Below are 23,737 nucleotides of genomic sequence, written 5' to 3' on the forward strand. Positions count from 1 at the left end.
GTGTGGTCTTGCAGCGGCCAGCGACAGTGACTACCCTCCAGGGGAGATCTTCCTAGACAGCGACGTGAACCCTGAGGACTCTGGTGCAGACGGTGTGTTGGCTGGCATCACCCTAGTGGGCTGCGCCACACGCTGCAATGTTCCACGGAGCAACTGCTCCTCCCGAGGGGACACCCCAGTGCTGGACAAGGGCCAGGGTGAGTCCTGGGCCTGAGCCCCAGAGCAGCCTTCTCTCTGCCCCCTTGTTCCTCTCCCTGCCCAGCCAAGCTTACCTCTCCCTTCCACAGGGGAGGTGGCTACTGTCGCCAATGGGAAGGTCAACCCTTCACAGTCCACAGAAGAAGCCACAGAGGCCACAGAAGTCCCTGACTCTGGGCCCAGTGAGGCAGAGGCAGCTGCAGTGCGGCCCGGGCCCCTCACGGAACACGTCTTCACCGACCCGGCCCCTGCCCCACCCCCCAGTGCCCAGCCTGGCAGGTGGGCCTCTGAGAGGGGCAGAGACAGAGGGGAGGGAAGGCTGACAGGTGGGCAGGGATCGGCCTCCATGGGGTATCCTAGAGCCATCATCCTCCCTGCAGTGAAAATGGGCCAGAGGCTAACCCGAGTGATGTGCAGCCCGAGCCAGAGCCCAGTGGAGACCCCAAGGGGGCCAGCAGCAGTGCCTCGCCCACCATGTGGCTGGGAGCGCAGAATGGCTGGTACGTGGGGGCTCTGGGGGCAGCAGTGGGGCAGGGCCCCCTGGGCGAGCCCCTGCCTACCTCAGCCTTCTCCTGCAGGCTGTACGTGCACTCGGCCGTATCCAACTGGAAGAAGTGCCTGCACTCCATCAAGCTGAAGGACTCCGTGCTGAGCTTGGTGTACGTGATTCTTAGCCGAGAGCATCAGGAGGGGGCCTCGGGCGGCCCAGCCTGAGCCTGGCTCACCACCTTCCCATTCCAGGCACGTGAAAGGACGAGTGCTGGTGGCCCTGGCAGATGGGACCCTGGCCATCTTCCACCGCGGTGAAGGTGAGGCCTGGCAGCAGGGCAGGTGGGCGGCATCTGATGGTCCTGGCGGGTGTGAGCCACACTCACTGTGAGCGGATGTGGAACCTGGCCAGGCCTGAGCAGGTGTGGTGGGCTCTGCAGATGGCCAGTGGGACCTGAGCAACTACCATCTGATGGACCTGGGCCACCCACACCACTCCATCCGCTGCATGGCCGTCGTGTACGACCGTGTCTGGTGCGGCTACAAGAACAAGGTGCACGTCATTCAGCCCAAGACGATGCAGATAGAGGCAAGTGCTGGTGGTAGGGGCTTTAGGGAGGGAAAGGGGCTCTTGCTGTCAGCATTGCTCCTGACACACCTTCTGGTAGATGTTGGGGGCTCCATGGGGTCAGAGGAACTGCATTCAGGGAAGTGACTCATTTGTCCAAGATCACAGGCAGGTAGAGGGTGGCTGGACTGTGAATGCCAGTCTGTCTGGAGCTCACCTGCTGCTTCATTCTGAAACAAGTCAAGTTGACACCTGTGTGGAATCCACACACCTACCCTCGGCTCAGGGTGTGGGGCGGTTGGCTGGGCCTCCTAGGAGCCTAGATCCATGGAGCAAATCAGGCGCTAGAGCCAAGGTTACAGTGAGCTGGGTAGACATCAGGGTGAAGCCTAGCTGTGGCAGGCTCAGCTCCCCTTCCCCTGCCCCCATTGACGGGCTGCTGTGACCTGCAGAAGTCGTTTGATGCCCACCCGCGGCGGGAGAGCCAAGTGCGGCAACTGGCATGGATCGGCGACGGGGTGTGGGTGTCCATCCGCTTGGACTCCACACTGCGGCTGTATCACGCCCACACCCACCAGCACCTGCAGGACGTGGACATCGAGCCCTACGTCAGCAAGATGCTGGGTGAGGCTGTTGGACTGGCCCAGCAGGGCAGGGCGGGCCCCGAGGCAGCACTGACCCCGCCTACTCTCCCCCCACCCCCCAGGCACCGGCAAGCTGGGCTTCTCTTTCGTGCGCATCACAGCCCTGCTTATTGCGGGCAACCGTCTCTGGGTGGGCACCGGCAATGGAGTCGTCATCTCCATCCCACTGACCGAGAGTGAGTGACCCCAGACACCTGCAGGGATGGTGATGGCAGCCGCTAAAGGGCATGTGGTAGGGTCCCGGGGCGGGGGTGCTCTGCCAGGCCACTCAGGAGGACATGGCTGCGCTGCTGGCCACAGCCGTCCTATCCTGCACCTCCTGTGACTGCTTCTCTCCTCTCCCCTCCATGCTTTGCCCCTCACCTCCCCCAGCTGTGGTTCTGCACCGAGGCCAGCTCCTGGGGCTCCGAGGTAAGTCCACGCCTGCCTCCTGCTCTCAGAAAGAAGCCCCCACCCAAGATGCCCTGCGGGCCCCACAGCGTGCTCCTCCCCTTTGCCCTCGCCTGCTTGGAAACCTCCCAGTCGATGGGCTCAGCCCCTCCGGGCCCCTCTCTATCACCAGCCAACAAGACGTCCCCCACATCTGGGGAGGGGGCCCGCCCAGGAGGCGTCATCCACGTGTACGGCGACGACAGCGCCGACAAATCGGCTAGCAGCTTCATCCCCTACTGCTCCATGGCGCAGGCTCAGCTCTGCTTCCATGGGCACCGGGACGCTGTCAAGTTCTTTGTCTCAGTGCCAGGTGAGTGGCTGGGCCCCTCCCTGCAGGGTGGCACCTGTGGCCTCCCTTCAGGAGCCTGCCTGTTGGCTCTGGCTGTCCTCCTAAGGTCCCTGTACCCCATGACAGGGAACGTGTTGGCCACGCTCAATGGCAGTGTACTGGACAGTCCGTCTGAGAGCCCCGGGCCTACCGCCCCTGCCTCAGATGCCGAGGGCCAGAAGCTGAAGAATGTGCTGGTGCTGAGCGGTGGGGAGGGCTACATTGACTTCCGCATTGGTGAGTGGGTGCTGCCTTCAGGCCCCAGGGACTCCTCGGCAGGGGCTGCCCCTCACAGCCATCTGCTCTCTCCCCAGGCGACGGGGAGGATGATGAGACGGAGGAGAGTGCAGGGGACGTGAGCCAGGTGAAGCCCATGCTGTCCAAGGCTGAGCGCAGCCACATCATCGTGTGGCAGGTGTCCTACTCCCCTGAGTGAGGCATGGCCTCTGTTGCCCCTACCTGGCACCGTCATGTACATATGCCCCACCCTGCCCCGTGGGGCAGCCCACCAGCCCCTCTAACCTCTCAACCTGCAGCTTTCACCTTAGGTCCGGCCTGGGAGCTGACAGGGGCAGCAAGCAGCAAAGTGGATCTGGCTGGGAAGTGGGAGGGACAGAGCCTTTGGGGACACCCTTTTCCAAGCAGCTCCTGGCCAGCCCCTAGTCCAGAATCCAGACCCAGGGCACTGGAGGGCCAGAACAAGGCAGAATTCCGGAGTGAACAGCCCCCAGGGAGCTCCCACCTGCACCCTTATCTCACCAGGGGAGGTAGCAGGGTCCTCACTGCCGAGGCCCACTTGCCTTTGCCTGCTGTCCTTGGGGGGGGGGGGGGGGTCTGACCTTAAGGGAGCCGGCCCAGCCACTAGCCTTCCCTGGGTTCCCCCATGCCCTGTCCCTGCCACCCCAGGAAATGGCATGAAAGCATGTATGCAGGCTCCCTGGGGCAGCTGTTTGAGAAGACAGATGCCCTCATCGTGCTCATGTTCCCCGATTACCCTGTGTGGCAGGCTCTCGCCAGCCCTCATCAGCCCATGTGTCCATTTCTTTCCTGGGCAGAAGACCCGCCTTGTAGAAGCAGGCCCTGCAGTCCTACCCCTGGAAGGCCCCAGGGTGGGATTTCTCAGGCTGCCAGGGCAGACCCAAGCCTCAGGAACTGGGGGGGGGGAGAGACTAGGATACAGGCTCAGCCTCAGGGTGATGGAAGAAGGTGTGCTCCAGGGCCTGCCTCCCAAGCAGTCTTAAAGGAGCCCAACTCCCAAGACACGTTACTAAGTGCCTCGGGCTGGTGGTGTAGCCTTCTCCCTTAAGGGCAACTGATAGGCTGACAGCAGAGACCCTAAGGGCTAAGGACAGGGCCCCCTCCCTGGCTCTAGGAGCATGCACCCACCTGCTTTGAAGGGCACCGCCCTGGACTGCTGCTTCCCCACCTGCCCAGGCCCAGGCCTTACTCCTGCTCCGAAAACCACTGATCAGGGCAGCCCCAGGCCCTGCTGCCCACGCACCTCCCACCAGAGAAGCACAGATCTTGGGCAGCCATGCCATAGCCCAGCCAGACACCACTGCAGTCACATGCAGCTGTAGGCTTCTCCCCACCACCCTGCCACTCTCCACTGTGATGTATGTCAAGTCCCTTGTCTGTTCCCACAGGGCCATGAATGACGGGGTTATCTGGGTGGATGCAGCTGGGGGAAGGGGCTGGGTGATATTCTCAGGCTTTAGCCCTGCAAGCAACCCACGTATCTGCTGTGTGTGTAATAAACGTCTTATCCTGGTACCTCTGTGTCCCTGAACCCAAACCAACGTGAGCACGAGGGTTTTCTTTAGTTTATTATAAAAAGAGATGCTGGACCAAGCTGAGCGCCGGGGCCACCGCTCTGAACAGTGCGCGCCAATGTTTGGGCAGACCCACCTGTCCTCTTGGAGGTCCGAAAGGGTGCTGTCAACACGGCCACAGGAGGGTGTTCTGAGCACCACCTCGGGCCTGGGGGGTGCTAAGTCACCCACACCGATTGCAGCACGCCTGTCCTCAGGCCCTGGGTGCTCAGCCTCGGGTGCCCTGCGGTCACTCATACAGCCAGTGCTCGGTGCTGTCCTCCCAGCAGAGCAGCTCGTTGGGGCTGAACCAGAGCGCGATCTCTCGGCGAGCACTCTCCACAGAGTCGCTGCCATGAATCACATTCCTGCGCGGGAAAGGCGCCAGTAAGTGCGGGCAGGGGCCGCACGAAGCCCTGCCGGGGTAGTCGGAAGGGGATAGCAATGTCCCCGGGGCCAGGGCCGGCCTTACTTGCCAACCTCGATGCAGAAATCTCCTCGGACGGTGCCGGGTGGGGCATCTGCTGGATCTGTGGCCCCAATTAGCGCCCGTGAGATGCGCACAACGTCCAGCCCCTGCCACACCTACGGACAGGGTCGGTGGCACCGGGTCAGAGCGCAGGTCAGCGCGGGGTCAGCGCGCCTCCCGGCCCGGCACTCACCATGGCCACCACGGGCCCCGAGCCCATGTACTTGACCAGGCGGCCGAAGAAGGGGCGCTCTCGAAGCTCCGCGTAGTGCTCGCGCAGCAGCTCCTCCGAGGCCTGGGGACGGAGGGGATGGGGCCGCTGCTCTGAGGGCCGCCGTCTCCCCCGCCCCCGCCCCCCCTCCTGCGTCCCGTCCCGCGCCCCGCCCCACCTGCACCAGCTTCAGAGCCACCAGCTGGAAGCCCTTCCTCTCGAAGCGCTGCACGATCTCGCCCACGAGCCGCCGCTGCACGCCGTCGGGCTTCACGGCCAGGAAGGTGCGCTCATGGACACCGGCGCGGGCTGCGGGACCGCGAGGCGGCGGCGCGCGTCAGCCCGGCCGCAGCCCGTCCCCACCCGGCCTGGCCCCCTGCCCGGCCGCTGCTTACCCGCCGGGAATAAGTTGGCGAAGATGGTCAACACCAAGCAGATCATGATGGCGCCGGCAGCTGGAGTGAAGCGCGGACCCGGGTTGGGGGTGGGGCCAGCGCTTAAAGGGGCCGCGGCCCGACCCCGCCTGGTGCCGGCCTCCTGGAGCGGCGAAGCAGTGAAGCTGGGCCTCAGGTCCACGCCCAACAGGGGACCCTGGGACAGCTACGTCTGAACCAACCGCAATCCGCTCCCGCCTCCCCACCCACCAGACTAGGTACACCACAGTGTCGATCTTTTTCTCCCCACACTCCTGCAGACAACCCAACCCAAACTCGAAGAAACCACAACCCGGCTGCTTTATTTGCCTTTATTGGCTCTCAAGCTTCGGTCCTGGCTGAAGCAACGCATAATGGGAGAGGGATGCCACCTGGAAATGACAGGTGCCAGCGCTGGGGCTCCACACCGGAAGCCCCGCTGCTTTCAGCTTTCCCCCAGCAGCTGCCTCCTGCGTGGCCCCCACCCACCACTCCAAACCAGAAGAAACCACCACCATCCACCTGACACTTAAACCACGGTGTCAGTCTTTTTCTCCCAACACTCGAAGAAACCACAATCCCTCGGTCAGGTTTGGGTTTGGAGAACAGGGACAGAGAAAGACACAGGTGCGGGGTCTGGCGCCACTCTGTTCCGTGCAGTCTCAGAAAAGTCACGGAGGTCCCAGGGAGCTGACTCAGGAGTAACACAGACACTTTAATTCACCAAAACGGTACCCACTGCCTTACACCCTTTAGTTCTGGCATTTCAGACAGGAGTGCCTTTGGCCCTTTTCTTGGCCTCTTGTTTCTCAGGGTAGTCCCAGGGTTCAATAGGGACTCTCTCCAGATTCAGCATGGGCTCCTCGGTGCTGGTGTCCCCATTTTTCTGTCGCTCTGCCAGAATCATGGCCCGAAGCAGCGGCGGGTAGGGCACGGAGCGCAGGGTGTCCTCTGGCGTCGGCGTGAAAGCGGTGAAGGCCTCCTCCTCGTGCTTGGGCACCAGCCGCCAGTCGTGGTGCATGGGGTGTTCGATCTCCCGGGCCTCACTCTCCGTCTTTCCTGGGGAAAGAAGGGCGGGGTTTACTGCACACACTTGCGGAACGGTCTGTTGCCAGCAGCCACCCTAGCCGGTCTCCGACTCCTTACCTTTGAAGGTCAGGATGCCCCAGGCCCTACCATGGTCCAAGTTCTGCAAAGCAAATAGGGAGGGGGTCAGCTCACAAAGCTTTCTTGTCCCCAGAGAGCAGCACGCAGGAGACCCCATCCCACAACGCCGCGCGTAAGGGAAACAGTGCTGCCCTGCGAGCTCGGGAGCGGGAAGGTGAGGACGGGCACACGCACCTGCGCCGTGTAGTCCGGCCGGACACGCGTGAGGCGCCAGTAGCACGGTTCGTCGTGCTGCCACAGCCAGGACTTGCGCGTGACTAGGCGGCCCAGGCCGAAGAACGGGAGGCGGCTGAGCAGCTGCAGGAGGCGGCTTTCGCGGCGCACGTCCGCCCAGGCCCGCATGGGCAGCCGGCGGCCCGAGTAAGGCCGCGTCAGCGTCTCGTAGTCCAGGGCATAGAGCTGTGAGTCGCGCGGCCGCTCCCGTCGCTCGCGTATGGCCCGCACACGGCGGGCCAGCTCGGCGATCAGCCGCGGCCGCACCTTCTTGCGCGCCATGGCCTGCCCGTGCCTACCCGCTTTGGTTGTAAGCAGCAGCCCGGCCGCGCTTCGCTAAGCCCGCCCGCCGCCGGAAGCGGCTGGTGTTCCCTACAAAGGCGTCCGGACGCGACCGGAAGCGGAGAGGCCGGGCGGGCTATGGCGAAGGTTGGGTCCGGGAGGGTCAGGCGCTCGTGTCGGGGCCGGGGACAGCGGCGGCCCACGACCTGGGAGATCTCGGACTCGGACACTGAGGGGCCTGTCGGCGCGGAAGCCGACTCAGAGGCCGCCGGGAGGGCCCGGGACCCGGCGGAGAAGCGCAGAGCGGCGGCCGAGGCGCTGCGGCTGCTGCGGCCCAAGCAGGCACTGCGGCGCCTGGCGGTGCTCGTGGACCCAGGTGCGCCCGAGGGCGAGGGCAGGTGTCCTGGGAGAAGCAGCACTTCGGCTGGAACTTGGGTTTTGGAAGCTCCTCTTAATCACTGGGAGGTTATCCCCGGCCCACTGCGGGGTGAGAGGGGCATCTGTCAAGGCCGCCTCTTGGCCAAGAATTGGCGCCGGCTTTCCAACTGGGGAGCTTGACTAAAAGATTCTGGGAACTGGACCCAATTGCGCTCTTGGAGCTGGCTCCAAGAGCCGGCAGAATCAGTGTGTTTTTAATACGCCGCCCAGGCTGGGGGTCTGCTGTGAGTAGCATCCTCACGTGGAGGGAAAGGAATGACAGCTGTCTCTTCCGCTCACCCTAGCCATCCTGGAAGATGCTGGTGCTGACATCCTGATGGAGGCCTTGGGCTCCCTGGGCTGTGAGTACCACATCGAGCCCCAGCGCCCCGCCCGGAGCCTCAGGTGGAGCAGAGTGAAGCCAGAACCTTGCCCCTGCAGTGTGAGTGCCCCAGCAGCCTCATTTCCAGGGTTTACATAGCGCGGCCCTGGGTTGGGTGTTTTACCTCTGTGATTTCATGAGGCAGTTGCTGTAATCATGCACATAAGCTAAGAATGGGGAATGCTGAGTGGGTGATGCCCAAGCCACTACAATGGTCAGTTGCAGGCCTGAGTCCAGGGTCTGAACTCATCTGGTGCTGAGGAATGTTCCCCATTGATGCTGTGGTCATGCTCCTGCCGGCCCTATGGACCAGGGCTGGTCTTGGCCGTGGTAGATCACATTGGCTTCTGTAGATCTTTGTGGGCATGGGCGCTTGCCTGTGGCCATGAGCCTCAAGGTACTGTGCTGCCCGTGCCAAGGCCCTGGGACACTTGAGGCTGAGGATGAGCAGCAGTACCCCTGAATATCCCTGTAGGTGCCTCCTGAAGTGTGGGCTGCGGGTGAGCAGGAACTTCTGCTGCTGCTGGAGCCTGAGGAGTTTCTGCAGGGTGTCTTCCAGCTGACCCAGGTGCTTGGAGGGTGTGCTGTTCTGCCAGTCCTGATCAAGGACAGAAGGGCTGGAGAGGGCATGCAGTGGGCTGGGGCTCCTCTCTGTTCAGCAGCCTAGATGTGAATGAGATGAGGGAAGCCAGCTGGGCTCTTGGCCTGGGAGCAGGCAGGAGCCACAGCTTCTTCTAGAGGGGAGAAGGATGAGGGCCCTCTGGAGAGTCAGAAGCCAGAAATGGGGAACTGGTAAGAGGGGGCCTGGGGACTTGGGCTGCGAGTTGGCTGTGCAGTCCAGCTATGAGATCCAACAGCCCAGACCCCACCTGGCTGAAGGAGCAATAGGGACTGCTCAGCTGATGTTTGTGCCAGAGGGTCGTTAGGTTAGACCCTCTGCCTGAGGTTCAGCATTTATCAAGTACCTACTGCCAGGCAAATGCCAGGCTGGGATGCAGAGTGGACCCAGAGTGGGAATGGGGACTTTTATCTGGGACATGCCTGGGGGCTTTCGTAGGTCCCCTTGACCTCATGAGAGGCACACAGCTGGTTTTCTAAAGAGCTGGCAGGGCAGAGGAAGTGTGCTCCAGTCTCCGCCCAGCACCACGGGGTGGTTCTTGCTCTCCTTCTTTCTGCAAACTGGCAGTGGTCTGGTGAGCCCCGCCTACCACAGCCCCAAGGAACAGGGGTGGTAAACCTTCTTGGCTTGCAGATCTGTGGCCCAGCCTGTTCAGTGCCCTGGATCTCTCCTGAGAGCCCCACCTGCCTTCACCTGGCTGTCATCGGGCTGGATGCCTACCTGTGGTACCAGTCACCCTCACACCCTTAGCAGGCCTGGCTGGGTGGGGGAGTTCAGGGAAAGGATCAAGGTAGCTCTGGGGCTGCTCAACCCCTCCCTTGGGTGGGCTATGGAGGAAGCAGAACTCAAGGAGGGTGGGACCAATGGGATGTGGGGAGCTGGAGGGACAGTCACCTCTGTTCAGGTCTCACCAGCCCCAGGCCCAGGAGATGCAGCAGCCAGAGTGTCCAGGGGTAGCCCGTGCCCAGGTGGCGGTCGGCTGGCCTGAAGTGGAGGAGGTGAGGACAGGGCAGGTTGGGAGAGGTGGTTGGCCTTGGCCCTGACAGGCTGGTCTCTGAGGCCCAGCACCTGGGTGTTGGTCCCAGGGTGGCATGTGCGGCTTGTCTCAGGTGTCTTCCTCTGACCCGTCCTCATGGGCTTGTGTCCTCCTCAGGCCCTGGTGCTCCTGCAGCTCTGGGCAAACCTGGATGTGTTGCTGGTGGCCTCCTGGCAGGAGCTGAGTCAGCACGTGTGCGCCTTCACCAAGGCCCTCGCCCAGCGCCCCTTCAAGTGCGTGACCCCCACTTCAGCTGGTGGCTGCTACTGGGAGTGTTAACAGGAACACCTGGAGGGGTGGTACTTCCCGAGCCTCTTAAGGCCAGAGGGCTGAGCTGGGGGACTGGGTGGTCAGGAGAGATGAAGCCTCTAGAAACCTTCCTGTACTCTCCCCATCAGGCAGTTCCAAGAGTCCGGGACCTTTTCCTTCTGCACAGCTGGGCGCTGGGTGGCAGGCGAGCGCGTGACAAGAGATGGCACAGGGCTTCGGGGGGCCTGGTGGCGACAGATTAGGCAGTTCAACCGAGTCAGCCCGGCTGTGGCTGATGCTGTTGTCACTGCCTTCCCTTCCCCCCGCCTTCTGCAGCAGGTGAGCCCCCTCCTAGACTCCCAGACATGGAGGCCAGGTCCCCGAGGCCTGCCCTGCTCATCCCTGTGCCTGCCCTAGGCGTACTCGGCCTGCGGCACTGACCAAGAGCGCCTGGCCCTCCTGGCTGATCTCCCCGTGAAGGTGGAAGAAGGCGCTCGGCCCCGAAGGGTGGGGCCTGACCTTTCCCGGCGCATCTGCCTCTTCCTGACCTCCACCAACCCTGACCTCCTGCTGGATCTGCGCTCCTGACACGCAGGGCCTTCTCCCATCGACAAACTGAACAGAAGGCACTGCAACAAGGGAGAGACCAGAAACCGAAGGGGTGGGGGGAGGAGAGCAGTCACCCAGCACAACTGTCCCTCAGCCTGGGGAGGGGCTCAGCCAGGTCTGAACCCGCGGGGGGGGGGGGGGGGCACGGGTAGAGGAAAGGCTTTGGGTAGCGATGAGCAGAAGAGGAAACTCCATGTGGGGCTGGAAGATGGGGCAGGGCCCTGCACACACTGGCTGCAGGCCTGGGGCCAACTGGGACAGCAGGAAGGGTTGAGTGGCACCGAAGTCCCTGCTGGGGGACATGCACCAGTCACCTGGAGGCTTGGGGGTGGCACCTTCGGAGAGAAGGGAGAAAAGAGCCAGGCTGCCTCTTCCCCAAGGGTGTTGCGACACACCCAGAACCATGGGAGAAAAGGTCCTGATATGGACTCCTTTTAATGCTACCACTATGGAGGTGTTAGGTATAAACTCAGAGTTTATTACGATCTTTCAGTCTCAGACAGGAGGAACAACTGACAACATGCAAAGCAAGTGAGGACAAACCCAAGGTCCCCGGAGGCTGGCAGCTCCAGGAAAGGTGACATCTGATGAGGCCACAGACCACAGCCTCCAGGCCAGCAGACTCGGTCCAGAAGAGCTGGGGTGGCCACTGCCATACCCCGCACAGGAAACGGATGGATTCAGTTCTGATCTCAGGATCTGAACCTGTGGCAAGGCCTGACTAGCCTCTGACGGCAGGGGGACAGTTCAGACAGACCTTGCTTGGCCCAACTCCTCCCTCTCCTGTTACTCTGGAGCATGGCCTGAGGGAAAGGATGGAGAAAATGCTGTCCTAGCCTCAGAAGGCAGTTTTCATTGGAAAATAAGTTAGGTCCTTCGGCAGCGTTTTCTCTGGCAGCGCCGGGTCTCTGGGCTGTTGGGACTGACAGTGGCCTTGGGTGAGGGCATAGGGGCCTTGTGGTGGCCACAGCTCATGCTCAGGACCCAGCCCAGCTTGTTTTGTAGCACCTGCTTGAGGCCAGGTGGCAGGGGCAGGCCCTCAAGTGTGTCCCCAGAGTTGGGTCGCAGCTGGCGCAGGCGGTGGCAACACAGGTACTGCAGGGAGGTGGCGCTGGCACAGGAGCGGATGACCTTCATGCTGCTCTTGGCCGCCGTGGAGCACACCATTGGATAGAACTTCCTGTTCTGCAGCTTCGTGGCTGCCACACCTAGAGGGAGCACAACCTGAATCCTGGGCCAGGAGGGCGCTTAGCCATCCTTTGAACTTCCTCCCGAGATGACTAAGGCGGCCCTCGTGCTGCCCCACCTTCTGGAGACCCTGGGACCTCAGGCTTCTTTCAAGGATATCTTTTTGGGAAGCCTTGGGGCCACTCAGCCTGGGCCCGTCTCTGCCTCCTACAGGACCTCAGTAGCAGCCACACCCCACAGGCCTTTGTCTCCCCTGGGATCCTGGACACCCTCACCTATGCACTTCCTGTTCTTAAAGAAGGTCAATGTCCCATGCCAGGTGTCCAGGTGCACGCCAATGATGGAGCCCTGGCCGAACCGCGAGGAGAAGCTTGTCTTGTCACCTTTGTGGTGGAGGAGCCCTAGGGGGCAGCAGGAGGGGAGGGGTTAGCCTGATGTCTGGGGGCCCCTCCCAGCATGCCTGCCCTAAGGGGCTCCACAGACCTGTGTAGGAGAGGCCCCAGCTGTCCTCATCCCTGCCGAGCAGGCTGCAGAATGTGTGGTGGTACTTGTCCAGGTCCACATCCGACGTCCCAATGCCCACCATCTGGAGACAACAGGCCAGGCAGAGGGGGGCCGGGGCCAGGGCACCAGCAGTGCTCCTCCCCCACAGCCCTGCCTGCCACTTACCATATCCGTGCCATAGACCGGTGAGGTCATCTTGATCTCCCAGAAGTGCTGCCCCTCCCCTAGTTCCTTGGTGCCGCGGATGGCTGCTGTGCCGCAGCTGTACTCCACATGGAAGTTGACCTTCCGGTTGTCACAGCTCAGCAGGGTGGCTGAGGACTTATTCAAGTCATCCCAGACCCAATCAAAATCTAGGAGAGGAAAGGCCAGGTTGGGGTAGTCTCTTGAACCCCTGCTGGGTCCTCATCTGGCCTAGAGATCTGCCCCAGCAAGCCCAGTGACCCCACGCCAGGCACTTACACTCATCTTCCTCCCCACAGCGGCAGTCCTTGCCCCGGTGCGCCGCTGTGTGCAGGCTGCTGCAGAAGGCGGCCTCGCTCTGATTATCACAGTTGCAGAAGGACTCACCCGTCACAGGCACAGCACTGGGGATGGATGCTGGCAGGGACGAGTACTCAGGGTCAGAGTCAGAGTCACTGTGCTGAGAAAAAAGGGCAGGCTGTTCCCCCTACTGTGCTTCTGCCCAACACCCATCTTAAGCCAATGGGTGAACTGCTGATGCCCCAAATTTAGCCTCAAAGGGATTCCCCAGGTCCCAAGGGCACAGCTGGACCACACTTCTACAGTGCCCCCCGAGTGACCCTGGACACCTCCTGGCTCAGGTACTGGGGAGGGCCTACCATGCTGCTGGGTTCCTGAGAGTGGGCTTAAAGGCCAACCCCATTTCTACACAGCCAAGGGGGCCTGGGGGCCCAGGCACTGCTGAGCCCACAGCAGTGCTATCTGCTTGGCCATCGTTCTCCAGGCAGTTTCTAGATCGTGGGTAAGCTGGCCCCATCCAGGATGGCCGGAAGAAGGGGAGCCCCTTGGCAAAGACCTACTGAAGCCTGGGTCTCCCCACAGACAGCAGCTGGGCTGTGGTAGCGTCGGCACACATTCCTGACTGCAGCGCCTTTATCATCCCTGCAACAGGTGGTTCTTAACCCCTAGCCCAGAGCCCTAAGGAGCCCAGGGGTTTCAAGCTGCTGCAAACTTCTGTGGTAGGAAAACATTCAGTGGGGGCCTGGCTGTCTACCTGAGGGGCTCGGTCCTGGGCTTGATCCCGGGCTGAGCTGGTCAGGTTCTAGCAACTGCTGACCCACCCTCTCCCGGAAGCCAGCAAGAGATGCTCTGTGCACCTAGTCGTTCCTGCTCTGAAGCCACACAGGCCTCTCTGGGTATCTGCCGTGACTGGACCCCAGGCCCACCGTGGTCTCATTGCCCAGGGCCCAGAGGATGCAGCCAGCCTCTGCCTTCCTGCTCTGTCAGCCTTCTTGGGTTGGCTCAGGATCCTGGTTAGGCTCCAGCCTCCACCCCGGGTATTCCTCTTGCCTCCTTGAAACCCTTTGCAAAGCAGCCCAGTGACCTTGCTCAGATCTAGGCAGATCATGCCACCCTGAGAATGAAGCCCACATACCCCATCAGAGCTCACCTGCCCTGGTCCCTCCCCTCTTCCCTCACCTGTCATGGGGGAGATCTCTTTGCCCCTGGATGGCAGCTTTCAGATATCACTTCAAAGAGGCTCTTCTGGCCCTCCCTCCTGAGTCCTCTTCCTCCTCACCTGCTCCTGATAGTCTCCTCTGTCCTGTTGCTCTGACTCCTCCCACCAAAACGGAAGCTCTACAGGGGAAGAGCCTCGTCCTTGTCTCCTATTCTACCCAAGGCCCACGCAGGAGCTCATAAATCAACTGCAGAGACTGAGCTAAGAGGGTTGAACCGGTCAGAGACAGCCCCAGAAAGGAGGCTGGAGGCAGGCCCAAATCACCCCACTATCAAGGAACAGTGATCTCCCAAAAGCCAAGGCAGGCACACTGCCAGCCATAGGCAACCCCCTTCCCAGAGTCAGCAGCCAGGAGGGCAGACCTCAGGACCGAAGGCCTGAAGGTCAACCTGGGCAGGGCAGACCCAGCCCCTCGGCAAGCCAGAAGGGAAGGGTGGTGTGTGTTTAGCCTTCAAGGATGCCAAGGTGACACACCCAGCTGCTCACCCACACAAATACTCCAGGCCAATTAGGTGACGGGGCTGGCTGCACGCAAGCATGTGTCAAACACTTGTACCCCGGCCCCCCAACACTGCCTGCATCCCAGAGTGATGAGCCAGTGAGGGAGGGACAGACACAGGAAAACAGACTGCTCCAGGCCACATGGCCAGGACAGGAGCTGGGAAGAGACAGGAATGCAGGCCAGGACCTTGCCGGCCTGAGCAGCAATTTTGGGGAGACCCCCAGGATGCTGTCAATTCAGAACAACCACCTCTAATTCTCTGTGAAGGCCTGGCAGTTCCACAAGGCTTAGCTGCCCTCACTCAAGGGAGGAGAGCTGCCCACCCACTATCCCCAGGATGCCTGGCTGAGCCACGGAAACATGCCGAGTGCCTGCGATAGCACAGACAGGTCACCTAAAGATCACCTCAGCAGGAAGCAGTGGAGGTGACTCAGGGCAGGGCCAACCCCTTGCTCTTGTCCAAGAGATTCTGGAAGATGACTGAAAATCTATTTCCCACCACTCCCTGAAGTGGGCACAAAAGCCACACAGCTCAGCTGCTCCCAGGGTCCGTACAGCCAGCCTCTGGCTGCAGAGCCCTCAGGTACACCAGGCAGCTTGCACTGAGACAAACAGCTGAGCTGCTGCTCCAACCTGAACTTGGGAGCAATTGAGAGGGAGAAGGCGCAAGAATTGTGGTCTTCAAGACTAAAGATCGTTTCACATGCACGTACACAAAGACAGAGCACGTATCTGTACTGGCAGGGGAACCGCCCAGAGGATGCAATGGAGTTAGCCAACAGCTACCTTTGGAGACTGGTTATAAGAAATGGAATGGAGATATTCTGTTGAATGAACCGACCAAAGAACCAACTGCCACCCTCTTCAGCGGAAAGTGTACAGAGAGGAATGGGGTAATCTATCCTGAGGTCCTGCCACCCCAGGGCCATGTGGATCCTTAACCAGGGTAAACCCAGGGTGAGCAGCAGGGTCCTACTGTCCCTGTCCTTGGGGGGCCTTCTTGCGGAGGGTAGGGGGAGACCTGCCTCCAGGGTCTCCGCACCTTAATCCAGCAGTACCCACCTACCTGCCCATCAGAGTCATAGCCCCAGTTAGTGGTCCCTGCCAGAGCCATGGCCCGGGCATCTGCGTCTCGGTGGGCTGCACTCAGGACAAAATGCCATGCTCTGCTGCTCCGGGGGCGCCTGGCCATGGTGGACAGGATCTGAAAGAAAACAGGTTCTGAGCAAAGGAAACATCTGGCATACTGGAAGGTCTCCCAACAACCCCTGCATTTGGACGGGGCTGGCTGTGCCACATCCCCCTAAAGGTGGAGCATTTTGTGAGCCACATGGTGCTAAACTGGGGCTCCAGAACTTGCCTCAGAAGCTCCTACCTCACTCCAGTGTCCAAGCATCTTGATAAACCCTACGTAGAGTGTGTGAAAAGCCATCCAGACACCCATGACTCTCAAATGCCTATCTCAGTCCCGCTTTCAGCTCAGCCTAGGGAACCCAGCTGGGCCGCCTGTATGTCCTCAGGCATCTCAAACCTCACCTGGCTCCTCCTCCATTGTTGTTTGACAAATGGCATCTCCAACCTCTCGGTTCCTCATGCCAGACTCATAGCATTCACCCTCCACCCGACTTCCTCCTTCCCCACACCAGCTCCATAGGGCCAGTCCCACCCCAGCCACTCCACTCCCTACACAGCCAAGCTGTTTTTGAAACTTCAAGCAAATGTTAAATCTTATCACTCTTCAGGGATTACCATTGTTCTAAGGATAAAAGGCAAAGCCTATCAAGTTCTGCTGTGCCTCTCCAATTCAGTGGCCATGTCCCAGTTGCTAGCTCTTCCCTGCCCTTTGCCCGGAATGCCTTCCCCTCCCCTCTTTGGCTGTTTCCGTAGCCGACTTACAGTCACATCTCGATTTCTATGATTATCTACTGCCTAGTTCTCCCAGGAATGAAGTCTCCAGGAGGACAGGACCTGTCCCCCAGTGAGGACTCCGGCAGGCACAGGCCGGCGCCGTCGGTGAATGAACGCAGGCACTGCTTTCTAGGTTTGGGAGCGCCGTCTGTAGAACCAGATTCCCCTCCCTCCAGCAAGGCCACCGCACGGCTCCTTCACCTGCCGGTCCGAGCCAGTTCTGCAGCCGGCGCCAGTCGGCCGGCCTGGTCACCATCCGCTGCGTCTGCAGCGCTCAGTGGGCGACCCGCGAAGCACGCGAAGTGACCGGCCCACGAGACCGTCCCCAGCCTCGAAGCGGGGAGCCTCTTACTAATTTCAGTTTCGGGCGGTGCCGCGGCTCCTCCCCCCGCTGCGCGGCCGGCCTACTGTGCGGGGCAGCCCGCCGGCTTCCGCCCGCCCGGGCCCCGGCGCCGCCCGCGGGAACAAATGCGCGGCCGGGCCTCACCGCCGGCGGTCCCGCAGGGCCCCGAACCGGGCGGGTCGGGAGGCGCGGACGCACCCGCCCTCACCTGAGCCGCTCCGCCGCCACGCGCCGCCGGCGGCCGTGACCCACTTTCCGCTCCAGAGCGAGACGTAAACAATCCCCGCCCCCCGCAACGCACTAGCCGTGCAGCCGCAGGCTGGCGCTCCGGGTCCGGCGCTCGGGCAGACGCCTCTTGCCCAGAGGCTGCGGAACCTGTCAGTCCTGATTCGGTGTCCTCACTGCTCACATCTTAAGCGGTCGGGGACGAGGCTGCGCGCCCCTGGGCCGAGGGGCGAGTTGGGGAGGCGGCCCTACACTCCAGCATTGACACGGAAGTGGGTCCCTCTCTAGTACGTCGTCCGCGCCGGAACTTGCGTAACCTTTGTGCAACCTAATTGGCTAAGAGGAGCGTGAGTGGGCCTATCAAGAAGAGCCAGGGGACGGGCTCGAGCTGCCCATTGGCCCGAAGGCTCTTCACTCGGGCTTCAGGCGGACGGAGCCACGGAAGTGGACGCCTGGCGTGCAACCTGCGGGAGGGATGGAGGCGGCGGCGGGTGAGTCTGCGGGCGCCGCGGGGAGCGGGAAGAGACCGGCCCGCAGCTGTTGGTCGCGACCCTGGGTGTTTAGCGAGTCGTCTTATTTGCAATGTAAGGGTCACGTTGACGCACGTGTACTTATGAGTGTAACGTCCTCAAGTTACAAGTTTTCCTGTGAGTGCAGCGCTGCTCGGGAACGTGAATTCAGGGGAACTCAGAGCACGTGCGCTGTCTGTCGTTAAAAATACCATACTGCCCGGTTATGCCATAATTTTTTGATTTGGTGATACCCCAAGAAAACAGGAAGAAGTCGTTTGAATGTGGGGTTGTAAAAAGACACCAGAACATCACATACTTTTAGTTATTTGTGGAAGTTTTATTTTAGCTTTCCAAACCTTAATATTTGAAAAAATGGAAGTTCTGTTGGACGGATACAAGCGCGTATCATAGGTTTGCACAGATTAACCAAAGTAGGTTTTCATAACTAGGGGTTTGCCACATCATCTTTTAAAAGACCTCAGGTCTGGTACCTTGGGCACCAAGCTCTTACAGCTCGATTCGTCCACCAGATTGTAAACAACACTAGAGGGAAAAAATCTGAAACGAGTTTTTAGAATAAGGGCAGCTTTGCTACGAGGTAAGATATAGATTGATCAATTTTTAAAAGAGTTAGCTGCTTTTTTAACCAGGGGAAAATGCAGGTAAAAATCCAAAAGGTCGAACCTGGGTGCGACCAGAGGCCTGGCCTGTTATTTGTATCTTTCTAGAAAGATGCCTTATGTAGGAAGAGTTACAAGCTTGTCCAGTGTATCGAATAGAATAATCATCGTCGTTGGTTGGGCTTAAGAATGAAGCTGACCCTGGCTTATCCATCAAGGTTCTCCTCCCTTTCTTCCGAGCGGACATACAGCTTTGCTTTCCCCTTCCAGCACAGCCTCACACCTAGTAGGCACTCGCATCTGGGTTCGTCTATTTAGAAACTTTTTCAGCTTACTTAGGGGTGATTGCTGGGTGAGAAGTTCAGCTCCAGCCAGTTATCCGATGAGTGCCCTGTTTGGTCTCAGGTAAAATTTCCCACTCCCACCAGTAAGGAAAGTCAGTCATAGTGAATAGGAGCTTGGCTAAACCAGGATCCAGATCTGGCTCTTCTTGTGTTTCCACCTGAGCCTTTCCCTCCACCCCAACAAAAGTGAAGTTGACTCCCAAATACCTTTTGATGTTACAACAATTTAAGTAATTAACGTTTTTAAAAGCCCTCATCTAAGAATATGTTTCATTTTTAGAGAGAGGGAGGGAGGGAGGGAGAGAGAGAGAGAAAAACATCAATGTAAGAGACACATTGATTGGCTGCCTCCCGCACGTGCCCTGACCCTGGCTGGGGATTGAGCCAGCAACCGAGGTAAAAGCCCTTGACCCTAACCCTTAGGTACGAGGACCAACGTTCTAACTACTGAACCGAACCGGCCAGGGCTAAGTAATTAACCTTTTAAATTGCTGCAGGGGTGACCTAAAGCCATGGCCTGGGGCTTGGTGTTTGCAGGCAGTGATCCAGGCCGGGGATGTCCCAGCCCTAGGTGCCGGAAGCACATCTAGGAAAGGCACTTGAATGCATTGGTGACAAGGACCTGCCCGACAGCCAGGGTAGGCGCCCTCTGAGTTCCTCCTAGGGAGGCTTTGGAAGTGCGGGCTTTTGGACATACCCTTGAGAGGTGGGTCAGGAGGAAGGACTGTTCGCATTTCTGTGTTGATTGTTGAGCCCTGTCTGCGTGTGGGGAGGGTGGTGGACAGAGCCGCTTGTTGGAAGCAGGGCAAGGTCCTGAGGGTGCTGGAGCGAGCACATGGGGTTACTGCAGAGGGGCTGAGGGTTGTGTGTATGCAGGGTGCAGGGATTTATTTGGTGACATTTGGGGCTCATGAGGAGGAAGAGGAGCTGGGTCAGAGCGGCTGGTCGCCGACAGGGGTCCACAGAGACAACTCTGGTCTCAGGACATGTGTGGGAGTCACAGGATGCCCCTGCCCTTGTGTACCTAGGGTTTCTTAGGGCACGGCTGGCAGGCAGGTGACATTGACATTGACACACACACCTATGATTGCAGCTGCTCTCAGTCCCCAGACTGTAAGGGTCCCTCCTGAGAACTGGAGGCCAAGCTGCCGTGAGTGCTTCTCTGACTCCAGAGGAGCGGGCTGGGTGTCTGAAGATCAGACCTGGGTCCTAGGGGCGGGGCGGGAGCTGCCCAAGCACAGAGGTGTCATGGCTGTAACAACCCAATTTGCATCAGTCTCCATTGGAATCAGCCGGAGCCAGCACTCTGGCTTATTGTGTGTGTGTGTGTGTGCGTGCGTGTGTGCGTGTGTGCATGTGCACTTATACATGTGCACACTAGAAAGAGGAGCAACGTGGGTCATTTTAGGCAGGAGTGGGAGCAGCAGCATTGGAGGAACCGAAGGGTCAGGTCTGGCCTGCAGGATGGCCTTGGGATGAAGGGGCAGGTCTCAGGACACAGGAGGTGCCCGGTGGCCCGGTGAGTGAGCGGTGAAGAGCATCTGTGTGAAGGGTCTCCTCACTTGTCCTTCTGAGCAGAGCCTGGAAACCTGGCTGGCGTCCGGCACATCATCCTCATCCTCTCGGGAAAGGGGGGAGTCGGGAAAAGCACCATCTCCACGGAGCTGGCCCTGGCCCTGCGTCACGCAGGCAAGAAGGTGAGCACCTCCTGCCCTCAAGCACAGCACCTGTCCCCTCCTGAGCTGCTCCTGCCCCTTCCCTTGTGGGTAGACACACAGGGAAGCCATGCTTTCTTTCTGCCTTGGGGAGACCCTGCATCCCATGCAGACATCCTGGCTCCTTGCAGGTGGGGATCCTCGATGTGGACCTGTGTGGCCCCAGCATCCCCCGCATGCTCCAGGCACAGGGTAGGGCCGTGCACCAGTGTGACAGTGGCTGGGTGCCCGTCTTCGTGGACCAAGAGCAGAATGTGTCCCTCATGTCTGTGGGTTTCCTGCTGGAGAAGCCGGATGAAGCTGTGGTGTGGCGAGGCCCCAAGAAGAACGGTAATGCCCAGGCAGGGGCAGCACTGTCAGCCTTCCAGCCTCCCTTGGCGCTCAGTTAAAAAGCCAAACAAGAGCCCTGGCTGGTTTGGCTCAGGGGATAGAGCGTCGGCCTGCGGACTGAAGGGTCGATTTCGGTCAAAGGCACATGCCCAGGTTGCGGGCTCGATCCCCAGCAAGGGGTGTGCAGGAGGCAGCCGATCGATGATTCTCATCATTGACATTTCTATCTCTCCCTCTCCCTTCCTCTCTGAAATCAATAAAAATATCTATTTTTTAAAATCTGCTTTAAAAAAAAAAAAAGCGGAACAAGAGCCTGGAGCTGCTGGCCTTCCCCACCCCACAGGCCTCCTGCTGCTCACTTGGCCAGTCATGCCTGGGCGTGGTGGCGGTGTCCAGATGGCAGGTGTGGGCATGAGAGCGGGACATCTATGTGGCTGTTGGCTATGAAGTCCTCTTCCCCTTGGCAGGAAGGGCGGGGATGCTCAGACCTGAGCCCACCCTGTGTGTGTTGGGTGTGTCGGGCGAGAGGGGGCACCAAGATGGGGCTCCGGTGCCTCAGCACCAGCAGGTGTCATTGAGCCCCCAGTGAGGCTGCAGGTATACGGGGAGAGGGTGGGAGCTGCTCCACTCAGGTCATCTCCTCTCGGGCCGTGAGGAGTCCCCAAGGCTGGGCACAGGTGCCCCAGGGGGGTCACAACCCCAGCTGGCCTCTACTGAGGCCTGAGCAGAAGGGTGGCCCAGCAGCTGGGAAGAAGGTGGTGCTTGTGGGGGACAGGGACATGAGTGCCTCCCTGCTGCACTGTGCATCCCCCCTCACATTCTGAGGAGCAGCGTGGAGGTGGCGGGTGTGGGAGACCTCTTTTGAGACCCCTGCCACCTGACCTCCCTGGGCCTTTGCAGCGCTGATAAAGCAGTTTGTGTCTGACGTGGCCTGGGGACAGCTGGACTACCTGGTTGTGGACACGCCCCCAGGAACCTCGGATGAGCACATGGCTGCCGTGGAAGCCCTCCGGCCCTACAGCCCCCTGGGGGCCATCGTGGTCACTACGCCGCAGGTACCGCAGAGCATCCTCCGTTTTCCAGTGTGCCACCTCCCCGGCGGCACTTCGCCCTGCTCTGGGTGCTCTTGGCTTAGTGTTCAGGGTTCCCATCGGCCTGTTCTGGCTCTTCCCTGGTCACTAGGCGGTGTCTGTGGGGGATGTGAGGAGGGAGCTGACCTTCTGTAGGAAGACAGGGCTGCGCGTGATCGGCATTGTGGAGAACATGAGCGGCTTTGTCTGCCCACACTGCACCGTAAGTTGTGGGCCAGTTACCCATGTGGGTTGTGGGGTGAGGCGGCAGCGGGGCGGGGTGTGTGTGAGAAGATGCTGCTGTGCCCCCCTATCCTGCTCCCTGGGCCTGGACCCCACTCCCTGAGTGCAGAGAGAGTCCTCAGGTGGACCCTGCGCCTCTGTCCTAGGAGTGCACCAACGTCTTCTCCAGGGGAGGCGGTGAGGAGCTGGCCAGACACGCCGGAGTCCCCTTCCTAGGTGAGCGGGTCAGGGCTACCCCTTGGCCTCTGCGCGGGTGGTCCCACCGGCCTGTGCCCACTGCCCATGGTGGGGGAGGTGACAGTAGCCATGTCCACCTGTCCTCCTCGAGCTGCAGGTGTCAGTTCTTTGCTCATGCTGACCACTGCTGACCAGCTGGAGAGAAACAGCCTGAGGGAAAGGCGTACACCCAGGCCTTGAGCGGCAGCCCAGGCTGATGCCTGCTGAAACCCCATGGAGAGCAGAAGAGTGGCTTCAGCTGGCTCTGGGAGCGCCTTTATGGGGTGGCGGGCGGGGGGACACGTGTGCATGGCCACGTGTCCCCAGTGCTTGCCTTGCACTTTCTGCAAGTGGGCAATGTCCAAGGCAGCAGAGCTGGACCTGCTGGGTTGGCTGGTGGCCGTCGAAGTAGAAATTGAGCTCAAGCCCATCTAGGCACCTCAGCCAGAGTGAGGCTGGTGGGTGTCCGCTCTGGGCTAAAGCAGCATGACAGCAGCTCCTGCGCAGAGGGAGGGGTGTGGACATGGCCTCCCAGACCTCGTGCTCAGCACCTTTCCCCTTCCCTCTGTCTTCGCAGGCTCTGTGCCCCTGGACCCCAAGCTCACGAGGAGCCTGGAGGAGGGCCGAGACTTTATCCAAGAGTTTCCCCACAGCCCTGCCTTTCACGCCCTCTCCGCCATAGCCCGGAAGGTTTTGGAGACACCTGCTCAGCTCTCCTGACCAAGGCATCTCCTGGCGCCACTGGGGCTGCAGCTCACAGACTCAACAGAGGTCCTGGGTGCGGTTCCTGGAACCTGCAGGGCTGGCCTGGAGGGCTGTCACTGTGGACCTCCCCCTGCCTGGGCCCTTGGGAGACGTTTTGTGCTGCAGCAGCAGCTGGGCACCGAGCCACTGACAATGCGTGGTTCTGCTGGCTTGGTCTGTTGCAGGCCCTGGGGATAGCGAGGGGTCCTAGTGCCGTGGCCTGAGCTCTGGTGCCTGCGCATTCACTCTTCGTGCCGTGGCACTCAGTGCCCCAGACGGACAGGCCACTCCTGATACCTCCACATTGTCCACAAAGCTTGTGGGTCTGGAAGTTGGCTGGGGACTTGGTTGTCCTCACGTGCCTGGTTGCTGGCAGGGCTGTGAGTGATTGTGATTGAGGACGGGAGCACCCTGTAAGGTATTAACTTTAGAGCCCACAATTAAATGTGTCTTGCCACCAGGGTTAAAAGTCTGACATTTCTAGGTCATTCCGCCTTTGTCCAACCTCGGTGTATGACTGGTTGTGTGCCATAGCAGACAGCGTTCACCGTGTGTCCCGGGCTGGGCCAGTAGGCTGGTTACCAACAGGCCCCTGAGGATTAGGGTGAGGATGTGTTTGCAGAGGAATTTGATGTGTCAGAGAAACGTGTGCATGGGGGCCCGCAGCCGGCCTCCACGCTGCAGGGACCTAGGGCAGAGCTAAGAACAAGAGGAGTGAAACGCAGTCAGTCCCAGGAAGGCAGGAGGGCAGTCCATTCTGCAAAGCAGAACAAGGGTGGGGGTGCCGCTCTCTCCAAGGGAAGGAGGGCTGTCAGCAGAGGAGATGTAGCAGCTCTGGGGTGGGGGTGGCAGGGGGTCCAGGGGGGCAACCTTTGGTACCACTGCCATGGATGTTGGGGTACTGAGGGAGGGGGCTGTGCCAAGGGGAAGTGGGGGAGAAGGAAGGGCCATGAAGGGGTTTGGCTGGGAGCGGGGGTCTGAAGAGAGGATTGGCACCTGCTCTGGCCCCGTCGGACACCAGCTGCTGGGCCTCC

General features: G+C 60.4%; 6 protein-coding genes across 15 annotated transcripts in view; 3 read left to right on the forward strand and 3 right to left on the reverse strand.

Annotated features, from left to right (window-relative positions):
• MAPK8IP3 (mitogen-activated protein kinase 8 interacting protein 3) overlaps positions 1–4,429 on the forward strand; it is a 51,851-nt gene extending 47,422 nt beyond the window's left edge. For 3 of the 6 annotated variants that reach the window (XM_079785586.1, XM_079785589.1, XM_079785590.1), the window contains exons 20-31: positions 15–197; positions 288–477; positions 579–698; positions 777–857; positions 940–1,007; positions 1,128–1,276; positions 1,708–1,879; positions 1,962–2,075; positions 2,272–2,310; positions 2,462–2,641; positions 2,747–2,896; positions 2,974–4,429. In XM_079785586.1, the coding sequence (XP_079641712.1) occupies positions 15–197; positions 288–477; positions 579–698; positions 777–857; positions 940–1,007; positions 1,128–1,276; positions 1,708–1,879; positions 1,962–2,075; positions 2,272–2,310; positions 2,462–2,641; positions 2,747–2,896; positions 2,974–3,095 (1,568 nt within the window). In that variant the 3' untranslated portion in view covers positions 3,096–4,429. The remainder of the gene's footprint in view (positions 1–14; positions 198–287; positions 478–578; positions 699–776; positions 858–939; positions 1,008–1,127; positions 1,277–1,707; positions 1,880–1,961; positions 2,076–2,271; positions 2,311–2,461; positions 2,642–2,746; positions 2,897–2,973) is intronic. The other 3 variants (XM_079785587.1, XM_079785588.1, XM_079785591.1) reach the window with 2 other exon arrangements.
• Positions 4,430–4,465: 36 nt separating this feature from the next.
• Positions 4,466–5,754, reverse strand: NME3 (NME/NM23 nucleoside diphosphate kinase 3). 2 transcript variants are annotated; one of them, XM_079785647.1, is made up of 5 exons: positions 5,546–5,754; positions 5,329–5,459; positions 5,133–5,234; positions 4,951–5,055; positions 4,466–4,838 (listed from the first exon to the last, which is right to left on the reverse strand). In XM_079785647.1, exons 1-5 carry the CDS (start codon positions 5,589–5,591, stop codon positions 4,725–4,727), a joined length of 498 nt encoding a protein of 165 aa, XP_079641773.1. In that variant the 5' UTR covers positions 5,592–5,754; the 3' UTR covers positions 4,466–4,724. The 2 variants fall into 2 exon arrangements, with proteins under 2 accessions (XP_079641773.1, XP_079641772.1); XM_079785646.1 differs by having other exon boundaries at positions 4,943–5,055; positions 5,546–5,731.
• Positions 5,755–5,906: 152 nt separating this feature from the next.
• Positions 5,907–7,310, reverse strand: MRPS34 (mitochondrial ribosomal protein S34). The gene is made up of 3 exons (XM_079784861.1): positions 6,905–7,310; positions 6,710–6,752; positions 5,907–6,622 (listed from the first exon to the last, which is right to left on the reverse strand). The coding sequence occupies exons 1-3, from the start codon at positions 7,223–7,225 to the stop codon at positions 6,330–6,332; spliced, it is 657 nt and encodes a 218-aa protein (XP_079640987.1). The 5' UTR covers positions 7,226–7,310; the 3' UTR covers positions 5,907–6,329.
• Positions 7,311–7,349: 39 nt separating this feature from the next.
• On the forward strand, positions 7,350–11,148 carry EME2 (essential meiotic structure-specific endonuclease subunit 2). 2 transcript variants are annotated; one of them, XR_013814224.1, is made up of 9 exons: positions 7,350–7,601; positions 7,948–8,084; positions 8,500–8,592; positions 9,277–9,368; positions 9,548–9,641; positions 9,797–9,912; positions 10,078–10,267; positions 10,346–10,589; positions 11,031–11,148. XR_013814224.1 is itself a non-coding variant. In XM_079784820.1 (8 exons), the coding sequence occupies exons 1-8, from the start codon at positions 7,364–7,366 to the stop codon at positions 10,514–10,516; spliced, it is 1,131 nt and encodes a 376-aa protein (XP_079640946.1). In that variant the 5' UTR covers positions 7,350–7,363; the 3' UTR covers positions 10,517–10,659. The 2 variants fall into 2 exon arrangements, 1 of the variants encoding a protein (XP_079640946.1); XM_079784820.1 differs by lacking the exon at positions 11,031–11,148 and having other exon boundaries at positions 10,346–10,659.
• SPSB3 (splA/ryanodine receptor domain and SOCS box containing 3) lies at positions 10,721–17,175 on the reverse strand. The gene is made up of 7 exons (XM_079784829.1): positions 16,893–17,175; positions 15,500–15,637; positions 12,692–12,872; positions 12,395–12,582; positions 12,209–12,311; positions 12,001–12,126; positions 10,721–11,745 (listed from the first exon to the last, which is right to left on the reverse strand). The coding sequence occupies exons 2-7, from the start codon at positions 15,623–15,625 to the stop codon at positions 11,405–11,407; spliced, it is 1,065 nt and encodes a 354-aa protein (XP_079640955.1). The 5' UTR covers positions 15,626–15,637; positions 16,893–17,175; the 3' UTR covers positions 10,721–11,404.
• Positions 17,176–17,250: 75 nt separating this feature from the next.
• On the forward strand, positions 17,251–22,819 carry NUBP2 (NUBP iron-sulfur cluster assembly factor 2, cytosolic). 3 transcript variants are annotated; one of them, XM_079784838.1, is made up of 7 exons: positions 17,251–17,400; positions 19,964–20,082; positions 20,232–20,430; positions 21,331–21,485; positions 21,613–21,723; positions 21,890–21,959; positions 22,537–22,819. In XM_079784838.1, exons 1-7 carry the CDS (start codon positions 17,385–17,387, stop codon positions 22,677–22,679), a joined length of 813 nt encoding a protein of 270 aa, XP_079640964.1. In that variant the 5' UTR covers positions 17,251–17,384; the 3' UTR covers positions 22,680–22,819. The 3 variants fall into 3 exon arrangements, with proteins under 3 accessions (XP_079640964.1, XP_079640965.1, XP_079640966.1); XM_079784839.1 differs by having other exon boundaries at positions 17,362–17,493; XM_079784840.1 differs by lacking the exon at positions 17,251–17,400 and adding an exon at positions 17,595–19,023.
• The last annotated feature ends 918 nt before the right edge of the window (positions 22,820–23,737 follow it).

The sequence above is a fragment of the Cnephaeus nilssonii genome (assembly GCF_951640355.1).
Source record: "Cnephaeus nilssonii genome assembly, chromosome: 2".
NCBI lineage: Eukaryota > Metazoa > Chordata > Mammalia > Chiroptera > Vespertilionidae > Cnephaeus > Cnephaeus nilssonii.

Coding starts and splice junctions, on each gene's coding strand:
- NME3 (XM_079785646.1), bottom strand. CDS start 5,591: ATGATCTGCTTGGTGTTGACCATCTTCGCCAACTTATTCCCGGCGG. Junction 5,235..5,328: donor TGGCTCTGAAGCTGGTGCAG/GTGGGGCGGGGC, acceptor CTCCGTCCCCAG/GCCTCGGAGGAGCTGCTGCG. Junction 4,839..4,942: donor TTCTGCATCGAGGTTGGCAA/GTAAGGCCGGCC, acceptor TTTCCCGCGCAG/GAATGTGATTCATGGCAGCG.
- MRPS34 (XM_079784861.1), bottom strand. CDS start 7,225: ATGGCGCGCAAGAAGGTGCGGCCGCGGCTGATCGCCGAGCTGGCCCGC. Junction 6,753..6,904: donor GGCCGGACTACACGGCGCAG/GTGCGTGTGCCC, acceptor TTTGCTTTGCAG/AACTTGGACCATGGTAGGGC. Junction 6,623..6,709: donor GGGCATCCTGACCTTCAAAG/GTAAGGAGTCGG, acceptor TTCTTTCCCCAG/GAAAGACGGAGAGTGAGGCC.
- EME2 (XM_079784820.1), top strand. CDS start 7,364: ATGGCGAAGGTTGGGTCCGGGAGGGTCAGGCGCTCGTGTCGGGGCCGG. Junction 9,369..9,547: donor GGGCTGGATGCCTACCTGTG/GTACCAGTCACC, acceptor ACCTCTGTTCAG/GTCTCACCAGCCCCAGGCCC. Junction 10,268..10,345: donor CCCCCCGCCTTCTGCAGCAG/GTGAGCCCCCTC, acceptor TGCCTGCCCTAG/GCGTACTCGGCCTGCGGCAC.
- SPSB3 (XM_079784829.1), bottom strand. CDS start 15,625: ATGGCCAGGCGCCCCCGGAGCAGCAGAGCATGGCATTTTGTCCTGAGT. Junction 12,873..15,499: donor GCTATGACTCTGATGGGCAG/GTAGGTGGGTAC, acceptor CTTTTTTCTCAG/CACAGTGACTCTGACTCTGA. Junction 12,312..12,394: donor CGGTCTATGGCACGGATATG/GTAAGTGGCAGG, acceptor TGTTGTCTCCAG/ATGGTGGGCATTGGGACGTC.
- NUBP2 (XM_079784838.1), top strand. Junction 20,431..21,330: donor GCGAGGCCCCAAGAAGAACG/GTAATGCCCAGG, acceptor GGGCCTTTGCAG/CGCTGATAAAGCAGTTTGTG. Junction 21,960..22,536: donor CGCCGGAGTCCCCTTCCTAG/GTGAGCGGGTCA, acceptor CTGTCTTCGCAG/GCTCTGTGCCCCTGGACCCC.